This window comes from Malaclemys terrapin, chromosome 9 (assembly GCF_027887155.1).
Source record: "Malaclemys terrapin pileata isolate rMalTer1 chromosome 9, rMalTer1.hap1, whole genome shotgun sequence".
Classification (NCBI taxonomy): domain Eukaryota; kingdom Metazoa; phylum Chordata; order Testudines; family Emydidae; genus Malaclemys; species Malaclemys terrapin.
This window is the reverse complement of record NC_071513.1, coordinates 83,622,386-83,642,961: the sequence shown is the minus strand read 5'-3', so window position 1 is coordinate 83,642,961 and position 20,576 is coordinate 83,622,386. Positions and strand designations below refer to the sequence as shown.

General features: G+C 42.5%; 1 protein-coding gene across 1 annotated transcript; it reads left to right on the top strand.

Moving 5' to 3' along the window:
* Positions 1-4,099: 4,099 nt before the first annotated feature.
* RARRES1 (retinoic acid receptor responder 1) lies at positions 4,100-19,078 on the top strand. The gene is made up of 6 exons (XM_054038866.1): positions 4,100-4,402; positions 13,479-13,541; positions 14,396-14,570; positions 15,276-15,412; positions 18,332-18,394; positions 18,480-19,078. Exons 1-6 carry the CDS (start codon positions 4,178-4,180, stop codon positions 18,642-18,644), a joined length of 828 nt encoding a protein of 275 aa, XP_053894841.1. The 5' UTR covers positions 4,100-4,177; the 3' UTR covers positions 18,645-19,078.
* The last annotated feature ends 1,498 nt before the right edge of the window (positions 19,079-20,576 follow it).

Genomic DNA, 20,576 nt, shown 5'->3' with positions numbered 1-20,576 from the left:
GAGGCCATGGAAGGGACCTCTGGTGAGTTTACCTTTTAAAATATAAAACATGGTTTAAAAGCAAGCATTTTTTAATGATTAATTTGCCCTGAGGACTTGGGATGCATTCGCGGCCAGTGCAGCTACTGGAAAAGTCTGTTAACGTGTCTGGGGATGGAGCGGAAATCCTCCAGGGACATCTCCATAAAGCTCTGCTGGAGGTACTCCAAAAGCCTTTGCAGAAGGTTTCTGGGCAGTGCAGCCTTATTCTGTCCTCCATAGTAGGACACTTTACCACGCCAGGCCAGTCTCTGAGCAAAGCTTGTACTCCACCAGGTCTTCCAGAGAGGCTTGCAGCTCCATCAAATGCACAAGCAGCCATCCGTTTGGGGTCCAACTGACAAGCATTTAACTCTTCTAAGATGTGGGTTGTTACAGATGCAGCCGATGTGTCTTCTATAACAAACATCTAGAAATGCAACTACTGGCCTACCACTGACATCAAGATAATGTATACAGTGACTTATTTGCATCGGTGCATTCATCAGCCATGTATGTAAATTTTTTGAACGTGGTGAAAGAGTTATTCGCTTTTTCAACTGTTGAGTCTTTCACTGTTGCACAGTATGCTTCTAGCCAGTCAGTTGAGTTTCTTGCAGAAAGATAGTGAGCATTTGCTGGTCTTGTTCGGAACCAGTGTTCAACTTCAGGTGAACAAGTGACAATGCACTTAACATTGGCCTCCAGTTTGTAGTGTGTGGTATCTCTTGCTTAAATAGAAAGTATGATGCTACAGCCACGTTTGTTCGCATGAACTGTGTTGTGTCTCGAGCATTCTTAACAGCCTCATTAAGTACTTCTAAAATTGGCTTTGAAAATGGGCTTATAAGGCTTTCTGCATGTTGATGCACTCCAGAGACGTGGTGTTTTGCAGCCTTTTCACATAGTTTGTCAGCATTGGCTTTGCTGATCGGTCTGACAAACCAAGCACCTCCACTTCTACCAATTATAGCACTGGAAAGCTTTCCTTCTTCGTAAGCTTTTTTGCAAGAGGTGCACCAGTAGCCATCTTTTGTAACTTCAATAATGGGAACACATTGACTGACAAGCATCAGGAACTGCCTTTAGGTTTTGGAGACACTGTTGCTTCAGTAGGTAGCTGTATTTGTGCTTCAGGCTGGTCGGATGTAGATACGCCACTTGAACCTTCAGCTGACATGTATATTCTTGGTTCATGATGTGTTCTTCATCTAGGCTGGTTTTTGAGGCCTTTGAGTGGAAAAATTGTTGCATTGTTTTTTGTCTTTTCATTTTCACTTTGACCTGCAACATATAAAAGAGATATGAATAAATTAAATGTTTTGTTAGGTTAATGCAAATTTAACATAAGGATAATGCAAATTACACCAAAACACATAACAGTCTGGATTTCTAAAACAAACAAATATAATTTTATATATAGTTTAAATTGACTTTTGAAAAGTAAGCCATCATGGGATAAGATGAGGGAAGTCCTCTTATGGATCCGTAACTGGTTAAAAGATGGAAAACAAAGGGTAGGAATAAATTATCAGTTTTCAGAATGGAGAGAGATAAATAGTGGTATCCTTGAGGGGTTAGTACTGGGACCATTTCTGTTCAACATATTCATAAATGATCTGGAAAAATGGGTAAACAGTGAGCTGGCAAAATTTGCAGATGATACAACTATTCAAGATAGTTAAGTCCAAAGTTACAAAGGGATCTTACAAAACTGGGTGACAGGGCAACAAAATGGCAGATGAAATTCAATGTTGATAAATGCAAAGTAATGCACATTGGAAAACATAATCTCAACTATATATACAAAATGACGGGATCTAAATTAGCTGTTAACACTCAAGAAAAAGAGATGTTGGAGTCCTGTGGATGGTTCTCTGAAAATAGCCACTCAATGTGCAGCGGCAGTCAAAAAAGCAAACAGAATGTTGGGAATCATTAAGAAAGGGATAGATAATAAGACAGAAAATACCATATTGCCTCTATATAAATCCATGGTACACGCACCATCTTGAATACTGTGTGCAGATCTGGTCACCACATCCCAAAAAAGATATGTTGGAATTAGAAAAGGTACAGAGATGGGCAACTAAAATGATTAGGGGTATGAAACAGGAGGAAAGATTAAAATGACTGGGACTTTTCAGCTTAGAAAAGAGACGACTAAGGGGGATATGATAGAAGTTTATAAAATCTTGACTGGTGTGAAGAAAGTGAATAAGGAAATGTTCTTTAATCCTTCACATAACATAAGAACTAGCAGTCACCCAATGAAATTAATAGGCAGCAGGTTTAAAAAAAAACAAAAGGAAGTACTTCTTCACACAACATAAAGTCAACCCATGGAACTCTTTGTCAGGGAATGCTGTAAAGACCAAAACTATAACAGATTTAAAAAAAGAAGTAGATAAATTCCTGGAAAATAGGTCCATCAGTATCTATTAGGCAGGATGGGGAGGGATGCAATACCATGCTCTGAGTGTCCCTAGCCTGTTTGCCAGAAGCTGGGAAATGGGCAATAGGAGATGGATCACTTGATGATTACCTGTTCTGTTCATTCCCTCTCAAGCACCTGGCCTTGACCACTGTCGGAAGACAGGATACTGGGCTATATGGACCATTGATCTGACCCAGTATGGCCGTTCTTATGTAAAAATTAATTATAATAATAAAAATGTTTAGTACAGAAACTCCCCAATATAATGACCTCTCAGGATAGCAACAATGTGAGATAACAACCTTGACAAATGCATTTTAAAAATCTTGGCCTACTAGGAAACATTTATGTAAGTTTCCATTCCCAGTCACAAATCTAGCATACTGGAGCAAAGTCACTAAAATATAGTCCAACAAACAAATGTTTATTTAATGTGCCCCTCACTTTTCCTTCCACTGCACCACATTCACCAGTGTTGTCCTTGCTAAATGGAGACTCAGAGTTCAGAGGTGCTTTCATGAGTTCACCTCCCAGGTCAGGGGGCAAGGAGGCACCTTGCTCATTCCTCCAGCTGCTCATTGTTAACTCTGCCACTGTTGTTCGTTGTGCCACCGTTCACTGCATTGCTCTGTTACCAATGGCCCTGCGCCGTCACCGTCTGCTGCCACCTGCCACTGTGACCTCTGCAAATTGGTCTCTTGAGGTTCCACCCAGCTCTCAGTGATTTCAGCTGAGCTCTCAGTGTGGGAACCTCACTGCTAGTGCAGACTGGGCCATCTCTTCCACAGAAACACCATCCCACAGCAGTTCTAAGCACTTAGACCTGATTATCAGTGAGTTCAGCTGTAGTGGTCACTTAACAGAACAAAAGACTATCTATGGAGCCTAATCAGCTCTGTCTTTAAACAGTGGAGAAGGGCAGGTCAAATAGTACTTGTGACTCAGGCAGACCATCAAACACCTGTCCCCACCCTCTCTCAATGCCCTCAGTCAGCACAGGCTAAGTACAGTTCTACTCATACAATAACAACATTTCATTCCCCTGGCATTCCAGTGATTTGTAACCCAACCCCAGCCAAAATCTATCACTTGGCCACACAGCTCCGTTTGCTGGATACCTAGGTAGATTAGGTACAATCTGGTCCTGAAGCCTTTCCCCCCAGCCCATCACTAGCTGTCAGGGAGAGCTCATTTAGACTTTGCTTACAAATCATCATTTGGCCAACATCACTGAAAGGAATGCACTGACATCGTCATAAAAACAACAGCTGTATAAGGAAGCTAGCCTATGTTCATACTTTTCAAATCTATTCGACTTTTTCAGATACACGTATTTTATCATACACTGTGTATGTTTTAAAATGTGAATTAATGTTTCAATTTCAATTCAAATGTCCAAACAATCACTAAATTGGCAACACTCCATGTAACTAGTTCACAAAAGGGGGTGTGGGAAAATTGGGGGGTGTAGGGAAATCCCTGGGGGAGCCAAGGGAAGGAGCTCGGGCAGGAGGGAAGGAAAGCGGGGGAGGGACAAGGGGAAGGCAAGAAGTCGCCACCGGAGACTGGACGGAGCCTCCTTGGTGGTGCTCGATCGCTTCCCGGCACTGACAGGAGGGGCGGGGAGCCGGCCCGACCCTTGCTATTTGTACTGGCGCTTGCGGGCTCAGTGCAGAGCCGCCTCTGGACGCGCAGCACCTCGAGCACCCGGCATCGCTGAACATGCAGCGGCGAAGCGCAGCCCGGCTCGGCCCCCTTCTGCTCCTGCTCCTACTGCCTCTGGCGTGGGGTGAGGGCCCCGAGCCGCCCCGAGCCGACGGAGAGCTGCAAGTCTCCAACCGCCTGGCCGGGCAGGCGGCCCGGGTGGCGCTGCACTATCTCAACTACCGCATGGGGACGCCTAGCGCGCTGCGGGCGCTGGGACAGGTCCGGAAAGCCACGGTCAAGGTAAGGGACAGCTGGGCAGCGCGGTGCCCCGAGCCGGGGAGTGCCCGGGGACCGCACCGAGCACAGGGCAGCGCGGTGCCCCGAGCCGGGGAGTGCCCGGGGACCGCACCGAGCACAGGGCAGCGCTCCGAGCCCTCTTGTTCCCTGGGTACCGCATCGAGAAAAGGGCAACTCCAGGGCCCGCTGCTGCCCGGGTACCGCACCAAGCAAAGGGCAGAGCCCTGAGCCGGGGGAGTGCCTGGGTACTGCACCAAGCAAAGGGTAACGCACCGAGCCCACTGGTGCCCGGGTACCGAGCAAAGGGTGGTGCCTGGGGCAACGCAGAGAGCAAAGGGCAATGCCTGGCCCCGGAGCCCACTTGTTCCCTGGTAACGCACAGAGTAAAGGGCATTGCACAGAGTGCGCTGGTGCCCGGGGTAACACACACAGCAAAGGGGAAGGTACCTAGCCAGCTGGTGCTCAGGGTAACACACAGAGCAAAAGGCAATGCCCCTAACTCACTTGTTTCCCGGTAACACAGAACAAAGGGCATTGCACCGAGTGTGTGGTACTGGGGTAACGCACACAGCAAAGAGTAATACACTGAGCCCGCTTGCAAATAGCACAATGCGCAAGTTTCAGACGCTCTAGGGAGACGATAGAGAAAGACATGGATTTAGTGTTCTTGTGTGTCAGCAGCTGGATGGTGTAAAAGAGACAAGCAAAGGGGGACAGGAGGGCTGGAGGAACCATTTCCAAAGGAAAGGTGAAAGAAGGCTTGTGAGAGGGACCAATAGACCCCTTCCCCCACTAATGTGCCCGATGGTGCTCCCAAGCAGCAAATCTTCTAATAAATTAGGAAGGCTCCTGAACAAGCTGGTAGAGTAGCAGCCATTTCCCAAATGGGCAGTGCTTGCCCCTAGAGTTCTTCAATAGCCAGTACATACAGAGTTAAACTATTCATCAACTCTCTGCCACCAAACCAGCCCAGAAAAACAAAGGCAGGCGGTCTGAACTACACACTTCATTAACATTAAAACAGCTTTTAAAATGCCCTGGTCACTAGTGAAATAGTCTATTTGTCATGGCAACTGTGAATTCTCTTCAGATTTAGCAGACCTCATGCTAATTTTTCTGCTGACACTTAATTTTCAACAAAAAAAAATACCTAAACTGCTTCCAAACTCCATGTTTCCAAAGAATTTTCTGCTGAAAAGTACAATGGCCTCTTTTGTTGCCTTAATCTTCAGCTTGCAAACATAGAGTACCAAGGCTGCTAAATGAGTAACCTCACTGGCAGAAAGGGTTTACAGTGTATATATACTGGAATTGGAAAAGGTTCAGAAAAGGGCAACAAAAATCATTAGGGGTATGGAACGGCTTCCGTATGAGGAGAGATTGATAAGACTGGGACTTCTCAGCTTGGAAAAGAGACGACTAAGGGGAGATATGATTGAGGTCTATAAAATCATGACTGGTGTAGAGAAAATAGATATGAAAAGTAGTAAACAACACTTCCTTAACACAAGAATTAGGGGCACCAAATGAAATTAATAGGCAGCAGGTTTAAAACAAATAAAAGGAAGTATTTCTTCACACAGCCCACAGTCAACCAGCCAGAGGATGTTGTGAAGGCCAAGACCATAACAGGGTTCAAAAAAGAACTAGATAAATTTATGGAGGATAGATCCATCAATGGCTACTAGCCAGGATGGGCAGGAATGGCGTCCCTAGCTTCTGTTTGCCAGAAGCTGGGAATGAGCGACAGGGGATGGATCACTTGATGATTACCTGTTCTGTTCATTCCCTCTGGGGCACCTGGCATTGGCTACTGTTGGAAGACAGGAAACTGGGCTATATGGACCATTGGTCTGACCCAGTAGGGCCATTCTTATGTTCTTATGTGTATGTGATTATAATATCTTTTGCTATGACTGCAAGAGAGAAAAATCATCTACTTCCTTAAACTTGTAGAGTTTAGATTACATTTTGGATTAAATTAACAATTTCAGTGTCCTGTAAGAGAATAAAATCTGCAGCAAAGGAGAACACCTATTGCCCTATGGCATTAATTGTACTGAAATCAATGGTGTCTGATAGAAATGGGCATAGCCACTGAGTGTGCTTTTACATTTTAGCATGTTATGGGCTAACCAAGAAATCTAGGTCAGTGCTTCTAGCCTTAGCTCTTATTTCTCCATATATGGTAAACAGATATTACCTTGGTGTCAGCCTCTTCTGAAACATACATAAAATGACATTTTGCACACAACGAAAGTCCTATGCTTAAAGCTAGTGGAAGGCAAGCAGAGTGACTCTTCAATGTAACATGTTTGTGCCTTGAAAGAAATCTGAAGTCATGAGGGGGGGATGTGGTAGGATTTTAGATAATCTGAAATTAAATGAAAGCTGCCAAGAAACAGCACCAAAGACTTTGTAAATAGGCTGGGACAATCCTCAAGCTATCATAGCTCAAAACACTAAGTGTCCCAAGTGCCTTACATTTTTACTTCTTGATGCTGTTTCTTAGTTGCCAATCATAAAACAGACAGACCTAAGAGAGCATGCAGACAGGTTAAAGGTTCTAGCTCTGGGACTTTGTCAAAAGCAAGGTTTTGAAATTGACAAAGTTTGATCTGAGGCCACTATGTTGAGAGAAACCAGTGCTTTGAAAACACAGGTATGTTTCATTCCCCTGGGTGGGTCATCTTTTCCTTCCTAGAGGCTGGCCACAGCCTGAATCACTTCAGGTTTAAAATTCTGCCCTCACGACCCACCATATCAGGTACAGCAATGAAGCAATACCCAAAAAACTGACACTCAGGAGCAGCTTTGAGTGGATTTTACAGAGAATCACACTAGCCCGCCTGGCCAGAGAAAAGCAAATTAATAAGGAGACATGTAAACAGGGCTAAATAATCTCCATTCTAATACACTTCATTAAATGACCCTGCTTCTTTAGATAGCAATATTTGTAACAGAATTTGATATGGATACACTAAGGGCTTGTCTACATTACCTGCTGGATCCACGAGCAGCGATCGATCCAGCGGGGCTCGATTTATCGCATCTAGTTTAGACACAATAAATCGACCGCCAAGCACTCTCCTGTCGACTCCGGTACTCCACCGGGGTGAGAGGCGCAGGCAGAGTATCAATGGGAGAGTGTCAGCCGTTGACTTACCGCGGTGTCTTCACTGTGGTAAGTGGATCCAAGTATGTCGACTTCAGCTGTTATTCATGTAACATAACTTAGATCGATTTTCCCCCCTCTCCCCCAGTGTAGACCAGGCCTAAGTGTATGTTATGAATTAATTGATTTCCTACTTAAAAACCTTGAAATCTTCTCTCTATTTCATTTTGTGCTCCTTGCTTAAACAAACACTTAAGTAGTTTATGTCCAAAATATAGTTGAAAAAAGTTTTATAAAACCTATTATTAGATTCCACTCCCGCCCCATAATTTTAGAAAGTGTATTTGAATGAGAAAAGGGAAACTGTCAACAAAGGTAAAACTTCCTAATCTTTTGACCAAGCAGCAGCACTTGCATTATTAGAGTGTCTAGTTCTAGGGGTTGAGTTCTCTCTTCACAAATTTATCACGATGCTGAACAGTATAATTTCCTGTTAGAAATCTCTACTCTAAATGAAAGACAAGAGAAGGAAAGTTAACTCTTTAGGGACTACAAAGAAATATAAATTTCCTGGCCCGAGGTGAACAAGTGTTTTTTTAAATTTTCTTATAATTATAAGAATGATGATCATTGTGTACGACTGATACTTTGTTTTAATTAAGTCACTCTGGGTCTGATCCAGAGCCCACTGAAGTCAGTGCAAAGATTGGGGGAAACCTGGGGCCAGTATTATGCCCCTCTCACTTTTTGTTCCCATAGTTGCTGCTGCCATTACTGCTGGCTGCTCCTTCCCACCAGGGAGCCATGGGAGCAGCGTGACAGAGCCAGGAGTAACAGTTGCTGGCTATCCCCACAGCCCAGCAGAACGCTTGACATCTCCGTTAGTTTGCAGGGATAATGACAGGGCTGCTAGGTGTATGAGTGTCACTCAAGGTGCATATACTTGGTAGCCCTGTCTAGAACCTTTCTAAAGCAGCTATTCTAGTATACTGAGAACTGAAAATCTATCATGGAAGTTGGATGAACTTTATCCCAACAATAAGCTAAGTATCTATCAGCTCAGACATTCAGCAGAGACATGTCAACATAACCCGTTCAATTATTTTCTTTCCTGTTCTGAAATCCTCCAGACACTTCCTGGTTGGCTGACAATAACCCAGCATCCATTGTTTGATGTGCTATATACCAGAGGTCTCATTTTGACCCAGGGACTTGGGGTCATGTAGTAATGCATTCTGGGATATCATCAGCTAACCTTGAAGTGAGAGTGAAAGTGAAGACATGAAAATCTTTTCCCAGAAGGCAGGAAAGGAAGAATTTTACAAAGGCTAGTTAAAATAAAAACTTATTTCTGTGCCAGCTGCTGCCCCCATTGTGTAGATAGGGAAATCTTTCAACATTATCTTTCTATACTTAAGTCAGTTTGTACTTTAGCTTTGCAGCTCAGCCTTGAAAATTTTCTAAATACCCATGTACCAGATGGTGTAGTTACAAATAAGGAGACTACATCCATTTCAAGAAGCACATAATTCTATACTTACATGATAACAGATATATACAAAATTATGATAGCTTTTATTTCCTTCATTAATATTTATTTTAAACAAATAAAATGAAACTACTGCCGTGTTTTGTCATGAAATTTGATTGTCATTCTTAAAGTTATTTCAGCAATAATAATAAAATGAAAATGTTTCCTAAGAGGCAGAAAGGGATGAGGCCACCATTAAGGATAAGCTTCATGGAAGGAAAAACACAGCATTTATTATATGACTTCGGACATTTCTGATAGGGAAGTTTTGGCTTAACTACTCAGTGGCTTAAGCCACTTAAGTATGTTAAGCCCCAAAGCCCCGATGCTGCACTTAATAGTCTACGGGCAGACTGCTGCATCTCTGCAAGGCTGCAGTGACTTTAACGAGGCTCCCCAAGGGTTCAGAAGTCCGTCCCCCCCACTCCCTCTCAGTAGCAGTCTCAAACCCACATTTCTTCTATTATAAAAGTGTTATAATCCCCTTGGTGGTAATTATTTCATGTTATCTATGTAAACACAGGACCTTAGAATTTTTTTTTTCTGCTATGCAATATATGGAAATAATTCCTTGTGTCCCTTTAAGGCTAAATTGCAAGCTGACATAGGGACCATCTCTCCTTCGTTCTGAATGCCTCCTGGGGTGCTCAATCCCTCACAATATTGGGTCTTGGTTTCTATGCCATGAACACTTACAACACTTTCATGAGTCGCTCATAAAACTCCAGGCAGCTACTTTGTTACTATACTAAGAATGCCTGTTCATTTAATAGCCTTTGTCATTTTAACTTGACAGTTGAGTAGATCAAAAGGACAACACATTTTTAGCCAGGGCTCAAAGTGGAAGGGAAAAATAAAAGAAAAGCAGATTATGAGGGTCAACATTCAGTCTCCCTGCCCTTCCCGAAGTGATCTGAGGCCAAACTCTCCTGTTTGTAAAGGTACAGGCTATTTTAAAGCTGTGCAAGTGGCTAATCCACTGTTGCCTCTTATCTGGAATATGTAACCAAGTGTATATACATAGGGCAGGTGACAGGCCCACAGCTTTGCTCTCCTAGTAAAATTTTACAAACATTTGGTAGTAATAGCTGCCTGGAGAAAAATGTGTGTGTGTAAGGAGAGCCAAGTTTGGATAAGTAAAGTATGTGCACATCTGCTCAAGGTTCTAACCTCTAACATTGTACAAACAGCCAGAAATCTTTTCGCTGTTCACTTGGAGAGGATCTCATGCAAAAGAAATGTAAGATTAACAAATTGTATTTGTAACACAGTTTTGCTATCATACAGTAATTACCCTTTCATTTAAACACACACATTTGGTAAACAACTAGCACTCTCAAATAAAATACGTAGGCACTGCAATATAGACAACCCCTTAAGGGAAAATCTGTATGACAACATCCAAATAGATTCATTTGGTTTGATTTTCTTATCATTGATTTTATCAAAGAAAAATGTGCAAACATCCCAGCCATTTAACTGATGTAAAATATTAATTTACAAACAAAAGCCTTCAATAGATAAATAACTCATTTATAAACACCCTTTACCTGTATATGTTCATTAGCTCCCAAACCACTCAAACTCCCTGCTTGCAAAAAATGAAAAATACAAAAGTTAGTGAGAAGATAAGTGAGAGACTAGCAAAGGAAGGAGCAGATCCTGCAAATACTTATCAGGCTTAGTGCTTACTAATTTGAGTGGTACAATGGGACTTGTGTTTTTCAGAATCTGACCCTAACATATTAGTTTCTGTGCAACTTGAGTGCACTTTATACCAGGATATTCTGTGGTTACGCAGACCACTTCAGAATTAGAGTTGTTAGTTGAAGTGTTTCTGTAAAGATCCACTGAGGAATCTTACTGAACCATTTCAGTCAGCAATCATCATCATGAAGGACTGCAATGTTAAACCATAGTGACAAGATTTGCAGATCTGAAAAATGCCACATTTCAAATTTGCATGCTCAGACGTAGGTGCTAGAAGTAGGGGTACTGGGGTGCTGCAGCACCCCTTGGCTTGAAGTGGTTTCTATCATATACAGGATTTACAGTTTGGTTCAATGGCTCTTAGTATGCCCACTATACAAATTGTTCCAGCACCTCTGTGCTCAGATTTTCCAGTTTCCAAAAGTCTCCTGAACTTGTCTGCTAACTGTGGTGCCATTGATTTCCACTCAGCAAGAATTGAATCTTTTTCGTTTGAGTCATAGCTTTTAGGAACTGAAACTTCTGATGAGATGTGAGGGTCTCTTACCTGCTAGCATCTTCAGGGATGACAGACTCAGTCTTCACTTGTAAATCAGTGTGCAACATGAGACAACTAAACTGTATGTAATTAAGGGAACTCCTGTAGGCTATGTTCAAAAATACTACCTTGTCTTTCCAGCACTGATCTGAAGAGGTGAGTTTCATTCTTTTGAATCTAGACTATCATCCTCTTCAGTACAGAATCTTAAACTGTACTACCCTGGCTTTAAAACATTCCTTAATATAAGCTCCACATTTCGGGCTGGAATGCTGTGCCCAGTATTGTACTCCTATACCATCTTCAGACCAGTGTTTTCTTTTTTCTAACTTTTCAGTAAAATATATAAACTACAGGATACATGTTCTGAATTAATTCTGGAGACTACACACAGCCAGGCAGAATGATTCGTGGACATACTTGCATGTTTCTTCATCACCTCTCTAAGGCCCAGATCCTGCAAAGACTTACTTATACATGTGCTTAATTTTATGCACTGTGAGTAGAATCCAGTTGAAGTCAATGAGACTACTCGTGGCCCTGTAGGTGCATAAAGTTAAGCACATACACAAGTCTTTGCAGGACTGCTGCAAAGACAGCTCTTAGGCTGTGCACTTTCAACGTGAATCAGCTTGAGGTCCATATCTAACAGTGGTTTTGGAAGGTTTCTGCCTTTATCTTCTTTGTCAAACATGTCCTTTTTTACTTATCTATCACATGAAAAACCACAATCGAACGGAAGTTTGGGTTACATTTTTAGACAACATTATTTCTGATAAAGTGAAGGAAGTAGCCTTTGCACACTCTACTTTGCTACTCTGTGATAGCAGCATTATCAGTAACAATTAATTATTATTCAGAGTGGACTCACACTAATTTGGCATTCAGTATAATGAGGAGGGAAGAATCTTCTGTCCAGTGGGCCCTGATCATCACTTCTTCCTGACAGAGATCCCATCTGAAAGTTGGCCAAGGAAGAACTCACCTGGTTTCTAGGTCATTGGGAATGCAGCGACCATGTATGACTGTGCCCTGGGAACAGAATAGACAAAGGCAGACACAAAGTTGAAATTGGTTTCCATGGACCTTCAGAAGAAGCAGCAGAATCTATGACTATGTAGTTTAGCAGAAACATTTACAGACTTGCAGGGCCTTTGCAGACTTGAAGCTGCATAGATAGATGTCTTTGAGCTGGATAGGGTCCTTGGTAGTAATTTGTATTGTTCTGTAACAAATGCATATACATATTTGTGCTCCCCTGACTGCATTTGGTTTTCATTGCTCATAGCTGGGACTAAAATAGATCCTATTTTCATAGTAGCTGTGGTGCTACTATTAAGTTTTGCCTTTGATAGATTGAACAAATTGAATGGAGAAAGAACAGCAGAGTTTAGTTTTACACTATGCTGATTTTTAAAGCTGGCTCAATTGGCACAATTTTGCTTCAAGTAGAAATGGGGCATAAACTAAATTTCTGAAGCACCTCGGGAGACTCAAACATCTTTCTAAAAGTATATGCACCAAATTACAACCCTTTCAATTGGTGGTAAAGCTAAACTACCACCTCCTTGTTTAAAAAAAAAGCTCCTTGTTTTTTTTTTTTAAAAAAAGGGTCTTATGAACAGTTTCTGGGTATTGGTGTTAGTAATGTAGATGGTGCCTTTCTCTGTAATGCTTTGTATCCAAATCTCTTAAAGAGCTGGGCGTGGTAGAATAGTTATGATATAAGCACATAAAACAGCCATTTATGGATCAGCTCCTGCTGCTATTGAAGTCAATGGAACTCTTTCCATTTCCATTCCTGGGAGCTGGATCAGGCCCTGTGTGCTTATTCGTAGCCTTGGACATTATAAAACTGGTTTTAATAAGAACAGGACTAGTCAGTAGGGCACTAAGGTTATCCCCTCATCTTTTCAAGTAGTACCATACGATCTTTAATTTCAGGTTGGACAGCCAAAGCAAGGCAAAAGTGACCCCAGACACCACCTCTAATAATGCATCGCTGTCTCGTCCCTAATATCACACTGTAGTGCGCACACTGGATACAAGGGAAAGCCACAGCGTGGGTTTCCGTGCTATCACCTGACTATTTTAATGATGATGTTCCTAGGCAGCCAGAACAATATGTGCTAAAATACAATCTGAACTTCCCCTTTTATAAAGATCTTGTTTCTCTCACTTCCAGACTATCCCAGGAATTGGACATAAGTACTACCTGCAGTTCACTACAGAAGACTACAAAAGCAGCGTAAGTTTGTAATGTAAGATGGTCCTTCCTACAAAAAGTACAATACTTACCCCTAAAAACACAGGTCATTTCAATGCTTTTGTGAGTGGCTCCTTCATAAGGTTTATTTTGCTCAATGCCTGAGGAGGATAATCCTGACCTGGAGCTATATTGTCCCATCAAGCTTTTAAGTCAAACTTCCTATTGATGTAAAAATCAATGGCACAGTATGGCCCTCATTATTCAAATGTATCTCCTGTGGTGTCCACACTCCAAAATCTGAATAAGTACTTGATGAATTTGTTGGAATTATAACCCTCACTGCACTTACACTCTACTGGGGATTTATCATTACTGATTTCACCATATGCATCTGGGCTTCCATTACAGGCAGATGTACCACATATAGAATGATTTTTAAAATGAATCTGTAGCTCTTCTCTGAATAAAGTCCATATTTATTATACAGTGAAAACTTGTCCAAGAGACCTCTCTTGTCAGTTAATCTCCTGTCCTGAGAGAGACTATCCCAAAGTGAACCATGGACAGCTCTGCTCCCCTGTACTAGAAGACCAGCTCTGTTAAGCAACTTAATTTTTGTCTGTTGCTCAGGACAGACAGGTTTGACTGTATTTTTTCTGAACACTGTTTACTTCAAGAGAAGTGCAAAAGCAATAACTGACAAAACATAAGTGTTTGCCCCAATCCTCCTAACCCTACACAAATACTGTATAGTTTCACATAACGTGCCTACTATATATGCTGTGCCTCCAAGATTAACACAATGGAGTTTTTTTGGTTTTGTTTTTAAAACGTGGTGCATGCACATAAAGACATGGAGTGAAATATAATCGCTTTGATATTTATGTTTTTAGCAAAACGTTGGGACCTGCCTTGCTACAGTGCTCTACCTGAAGAGGAAACCTCGACCTGCTGTTAATATAAACTGCACATATACCAAAGATCAGAAGCAAACCCGAGAAGATGACTACAGCTTTTACAAAAAAATGAGGCAACAAACCAAACCAATCACTGGAAATGATATTCCTGGTACATTCCCTTTCAGTCATTATTTTTATTTTGTACTAAGCAGTTTTTGTAACCACTACAAAACCAAGCAAATATGGACAAACAATAGCAGCTTTAAAACAAAAAGCTTTAAAAAAGGGGCCAACATTCCTGAAGATTCCTGAAAAAATGTTCTGGGCTTCGCAGGATGAAGACAACATGATAGACTAGAGATAGCTGTATGATTAGACTACAAATAATTCTGTGCAAAATTCTGCAATGAAAGACCCACTCTAACTGTTTTTAGGGAAATCATATGGTAGTAACAAGTGTCTTTTAGGCCACTGGTGTTCCCTCAACTGAGAGGAGGCACATAGGGGACTGACTAGCAGAATATTTGTATACTGGAAATAGAGTGATAATGTGCCTCAGTCATTCATCCACTCTGGATTGGCTTATTATAACTCTGTCATCACGGAGATTGGGTTTCTTCATTGTGGGGACCCAGTGGATAGTGTTGCTTGCTAAACTCAATTCCATCAGGGTCAGCCCATGCTTTTGTATTTCTGTAACTACAATAAGCTTCTTATCAGTTCATTACCCTCCCCATTCAATATTGCAACACAGACTTTGAGGAAACAGTTACTTCCTGGGAGTAATCCAATGTCAGTGCAAAAGTGGTTTCTTGTGTATCTGATCTAAACACAGAATTATTTTTACATCACTGTCTTTTACTTCCCCTTTCAGACAGCTATGGAAATATTGAACCAGCCTTGGAGCCAGCCTGGGCTTTGGCAGTTGCTGGCAGCAGTTACCTAATGTGGGAAAAGTCAACAGAGAACTTAGGCTATTTCATGGCACAAGTCAAGAATGTGAAGCAGTGGGTAAGTGAAGCTGAAATTAAATCTGCATTACAAGGTTAACACATCATCTCACAATAAGCAGTGCACAATAAACCAGCAATCAGCAGCTCATAGTCACTGTCAAATATCAGATTCATACAGGATCTCAGTATCCGAAGTGCAAGTATTTCAATCAAAAATGACTTATTTTGTCCAAGAATGTATAGCAAAAAACGTTCGTACAAAGTGTGAGCCAAATCCTGCTTGTCTCACTTATGCAAGTACCTCCATTGATTTCCGTAGGACTAAACATGAGAGTGAGGATTTGACCCCGTGTTACTATAATATACTGACTTTATACTGGGGTGGGCAAACTTTTTGGCCTAAGGGCCACATCGGGGTTGCGCAACTGTATGGAGGGCCGGGTAGGGAAGGCTGTGCCTCCCCAAACACCTGGCCCCCGCCCCCTATGCAGCCCCTCCCACTTCCCGCCCTCTGACTGCCCCCTTCAGAACCTCCAACCCATCCAACTCCCCCGCTCCCTGTCCCCTGACTGCCCCGACCCCTATCCACACCCCCACCCCCTGACAGCCCCCCATGGGACTCCCACCCCCTATCCAACTGCCCTCTGCTCCTCGTCCCCTGACCACCCCCCTCCCCTAACTGCCCCCCAGGATCCCACCCCCTTATCCAACCCCCCCGTTCCCTGTCTGCCCTCCTGACCCCATCCACATCCCTGCCCCCTGACAGGCCCCCCAACAGGCCCCCGGGACTCTCACTCCCAACCCTCCCTGTTCCCCATCCTGTGACCACCCTCACAGAACCTCCACCCCATCCAACTGTCCCTTCCTCCCTGACTGCCCCCCAGGACCTCCTGCTCCCTTACCCAACCCCCCCACTCCCCACCCCCTTACCAGCAGCAGGAGCTCCCAGCCGCGACACCCGGCCAGAGCCAGCTGCGCTCCCCAAGCTGCCCAGTGGGAGCGGCGGGCCAGAGTGCGGCCTGTGCGGCGGCGTGGCTGCAGGGGGTGGGACACAACGGGGAAGGGGCGGGGGACTAGGCTCCCCAGCTGGGAGCTCAGGGGCTGGGCAGGACGGTCCTGTGGGCCGTAGTTTGCCCACGTCTGCTTTATACTAACCCATTCCAGTTGTCTTTTGGCCTTTTAGCTAAGCTTAAGTATAATGCCAGTTGAATATTTGAGCTGCCCTCTCTCAGGGGACTATATCTTGTATCTGGAGGGTATGGAATCAGTGATTGAATAGGTTTTTACCATCTCTAACTTCCATGATCGATACGCACAATGTGTTTAGTTTTTGCTCTTGGTGTTTAGGGCCAGATTTTCAGAAGAAAAGGTTGATATTCAAACTATGGGAAGATGAAAGATCCTTTTCTCAGTGGCACCCTCTAGTAGTTGATGAGGTAGGATTCTTGAACCTGGGATAAGTCTTCATTGCCCAGTTAACTCAGGTGAACAGCATCCAGCTCTGAGCATCTTGGGTTCACCTAGCCCAGGTGTGATCAGCCAAACTGCAAAGCCATATCCAAGTTACTATGTCCTCACTGGTGCTGCACTCCGCTGTATATATCACTAGGAGTTCTTGGGGCACATCCCATGGTTCTTTCAGCTGAAGTAAGTTGAGCTGCCGTGGTTCTTTCCCAGTGAATTGTGGGAGAAACTGTCATTCGTTCTGGTTACATGGGAGAAATTGTGGGCGTGCACTAGAGGACTATCAGCATTAGAGTGATTTAGCTGATGCCATCATTTCAAAGTGAGGTTACTAGCTCAAGCAAAAGCAGCATCTGAGCTTTAACCGACAGTCCCAGCAGAGCCAGCTAGCTCAGGCTGAAAACACACCACTACACTTGGGTGAGAGGGTTTTGTGTGTGGATGGAGGAGAGTTAGAGTCGAACCCCATGTTAACTCTGTAGTGAAGACATAGCCTTCGGCATCTATGGCCATGTTTAGCCATTTCAATAAGTGGTATTTGGTGCCTACAGCTCCAGAGGTGATCCTGGCAATTACAGAACAGTAAGCCTAACAGTAAGCTTAACTCCAGTACCAGGCAAATTGGTTGATACTATAGTAAAGAACAGAATTATCAGACACATTTATTGGGGAGGGGTCAACACAGCTTTTGTAAAGGGAAATCATGCCTCACCAATCGATTAGGATTCTCTGAGAGGGTCAATAAACATGTGGACAAGAGTGACCCAGTGGATACAGTGTACTTGGACTTTCAGAAAGCCTTTGAGAAGGTCCCCCACAAAAGGCTCTTAAGCAAGGTAAGCAGTCACGGGATAAGAAGAAAGGTCCTCTCATGGAGTGGTAACTGGTTAAAAGACAGGAAATGAAAGATAGGAATAAATGGTCAGTTTTCAGAATGGGGAGGGGTAAATAGTAGTGTTTCCCAGGGATCTGTACTGGGTCCAGTGCTCTTCAACATATTCAAAAATGATGTGGAAAAAGGGGTAAATAGTGAGGTGGCAAAATTTGCAGAACATACAAAATTACTCATGATAGTTAAGTCCAGAGCAGACTGTGAAGAGTTACAAAAGGATCTCACAAGCTGGGATCTAAATTAGCTTTTGCCATGCAAGAAATAGATCTCGGAATTGTGGATAGTTCTCTGAAAAGTCCGCTGAATGTGCGTCAGCGGTCAAAAAAGCTAACAATGTTCCGAACCATTAGGAAAAGGATAGATGATAAAACAGAAAATATTATAATGCCACTATATAAATCCATCGTATGCCTACACCTGGAATACTGCATACAATTCTGATTGCCTCATCTCAAAAGAGATACAGAGAAGGGCAACAAAAATTATTTAGTGTATGGAATCAAAAAGCTACAGCATGTATTAAATATCCAACTGGTCTTACTAATGGTGCCAGGAAGAATTGCTTCTGAACATTAGTCTAATTTTGATTGACCCTCTTCATTGTCTTTTGTGTGCATCCAGATAACTAAAGATGATTCGATTGACTTTGACTACTCGGTTGTACTACATGAAATGCCAACACAGGTACAAAAACACATATTGTCTGAAATCTCTTTTCATCAACAAAAAAGACAATGTAGAGATAACCTTGATTTTGTTTGCTCTCCAGGAAATGATTTCATGCCACCTCCGTGTCATTTGGACTCCTGGTCGTCCCCTGAAAGTGAAGTACTTCTGCTTGTCAGAGAATCAGCGATCAGAATCTGGGGAAGGGTCTGGAACAGAATCTGGGTCTACTAATGGAATTTTCAATGAGGAAGAAGCAAATTTTTAAAAAGATTAATGTTGGCTTTTATATAAAGATTTGAAATGGAAAAATATCTTGCATTAATAGTTCCAATTGGTATTGTGATAACTCTTCTACACAAATTGTATTGCAATGAATTTGAAGCCTTTTAACTAGTCAACTTTCACCAAAAATAAATCTCTGTAGAATTTCTTAAATGAAAGAAATCACACATTCTATATAGCTACCTAAAAATGTCCTTATAAAATATATACACACACCCTTGATTTTATTTCACTAAATTACTTAGCTGTAACTCAGAATGTGAACAAAGTTAATATATGTGGATAAAAGTCTTGAGAAAAGTATTAATTTTCCATCTCCATAAGAAAAATATTTGTCTACCAATTTTTTTACATTTTTGACGAGAAATATTATGTTAGCTTTTAACTTATATCAACAGTAAAACAAATACCATTACATTTGGAGGAAATTGTGTTTTATTTTTTGCATGACACTGCTGATTCATTCCTTATCCTCAGCAACTCCCAGCAATCTCCATTGTGGGCATTGGTTCCAAATCCATGGCCATTACAGGCTGCAGACTAGCCTAGGCAATACTTCTGTAAAGTAAACAGGCAAGGCAGAGAAAACATTCTCTATCACAAACTAAAATAAACATAAGCCAAGAAGAAAAATCTGGTGTATTCCACTGTTCTGTGACAACATCTTTAGTGCACAAGCTACTCGACACAATATTGTGCTCCATTATCTAAGCTTTCATTTAAAAAAAAAAAAAAAAAAAAAGTTTCTAGCCCTCCTTGCTATGAAGGCAACTGTGAAAATATGGCCAGAGCAAAAAATTGATGTAGTGTCATCTTCCTCAGCGTGCAGACAGCCTGGAACAATTTGCTTGGAGAAGTACAAATTTGTCAGAAGAAAAATGAGGACAAAGACCCAGGATGGTCATTCCTAGTCTATTTTTGTTTACAATATGCACAGAGATCATGTTATTACCTTGAACAAAGATGGATAGAACAGAAAAAGCTTTGTATAGATGTAGCCCCACAGCAGGGCTCCAGCAAAACACAGCTGTTTTCAAGTTACCCAACTAGTACTCCCAGACTGTCTTTCCTACTGCTGCCTTTTTGCCCCATCCCAAACATATTAAAGTCCTTTTGTAAGAACATTCAGTTTTTCACTCAAAATTCCTTGCCCTAAGCCATGTGTTCTAGGTTTAGGGCAAGTGGGGTGTCCCCTCACCTCCCACTCTTAAATCTATGCCCATCTAGCTGGGGTTGTCTTAATAGCAGGGAAAACAGCATTTTTACTTATAACAAGTTAAGGGAATGCCTTGCAACAGGTGAAATACTATGGTCTACATTCAGGGCCGGCTTTATGAACAGTGGGGCCCAATTGGAATACTTGGTGATGGTCTGGGGCTTCGGCAGCACTTCGGTGGTGGGGGGGTCCGATCCGGGTTTTCTGCGGCACCGAAGGACCCCCCGCCGTCAAAATGCCGCCGAAGACCCCTGGAGCGGGGCCCCCTTAGGTGCGGGGCCCGATTCCGGGGAATCGGGTGAATCGGCTTAAAGCCGGCCCTGTCTACATTATTGGCTAAATTCTCCCAAATGTTTTAATCAGAGTCATCAAGCTCAGGCTGTATGGAGATAGGGGTAAATTAAATAATGGTATTTCAATAAGTAAGCCCAGATTCAACAAAATATTTATTTTCAAAGCTTTGCCACTTTGTTAGAATGTTTCGGTCCTTTCTGTTCTTTCTCCTTGAGAGGACAGCTGCCTCACAAACCTATGAACAGCTGAAATTCACCCACCTGATGCAATGGACTAGTCATTTACTGAAAGTGTAGGAGCACTGCCTCTTTTTCCATAAAAATTGAGATTGGTGAACCCTAAAAATTCCTTGAACAAACTAATGGTTACTATTCAAACAGAAAACAATGGAGTGGTCTGAACGGT

What these genes read in the sequence shown, in the direction of transcription:
- RARRES1 (XM_054038866.1), top strand. Translation starts at nt 4,178, where the DNA reads ATGCAGCGGCGAAGCGCAGCCCGGCTCGGCCCCCTTCTGCTCCTGCTC. An exon ending in TCCGGAAAGCCACGGTCAAG is followed by an intron (nt 4,403 to 13,478) that starts GTAAGGGACAGC and finishes TCTCACTTCCAG; the next exon opens with ACTATCCCAGGAATTGGACA. An exon ending in CAGAAGACTACAAAAGCAGC is followed by an intron (nt 13,542 to 14,395) that starts GTAAGTTTGTAA and finishes TTATGTTTTTAG; the next exon opens with CAAAACGTTGGGACCTGCCT.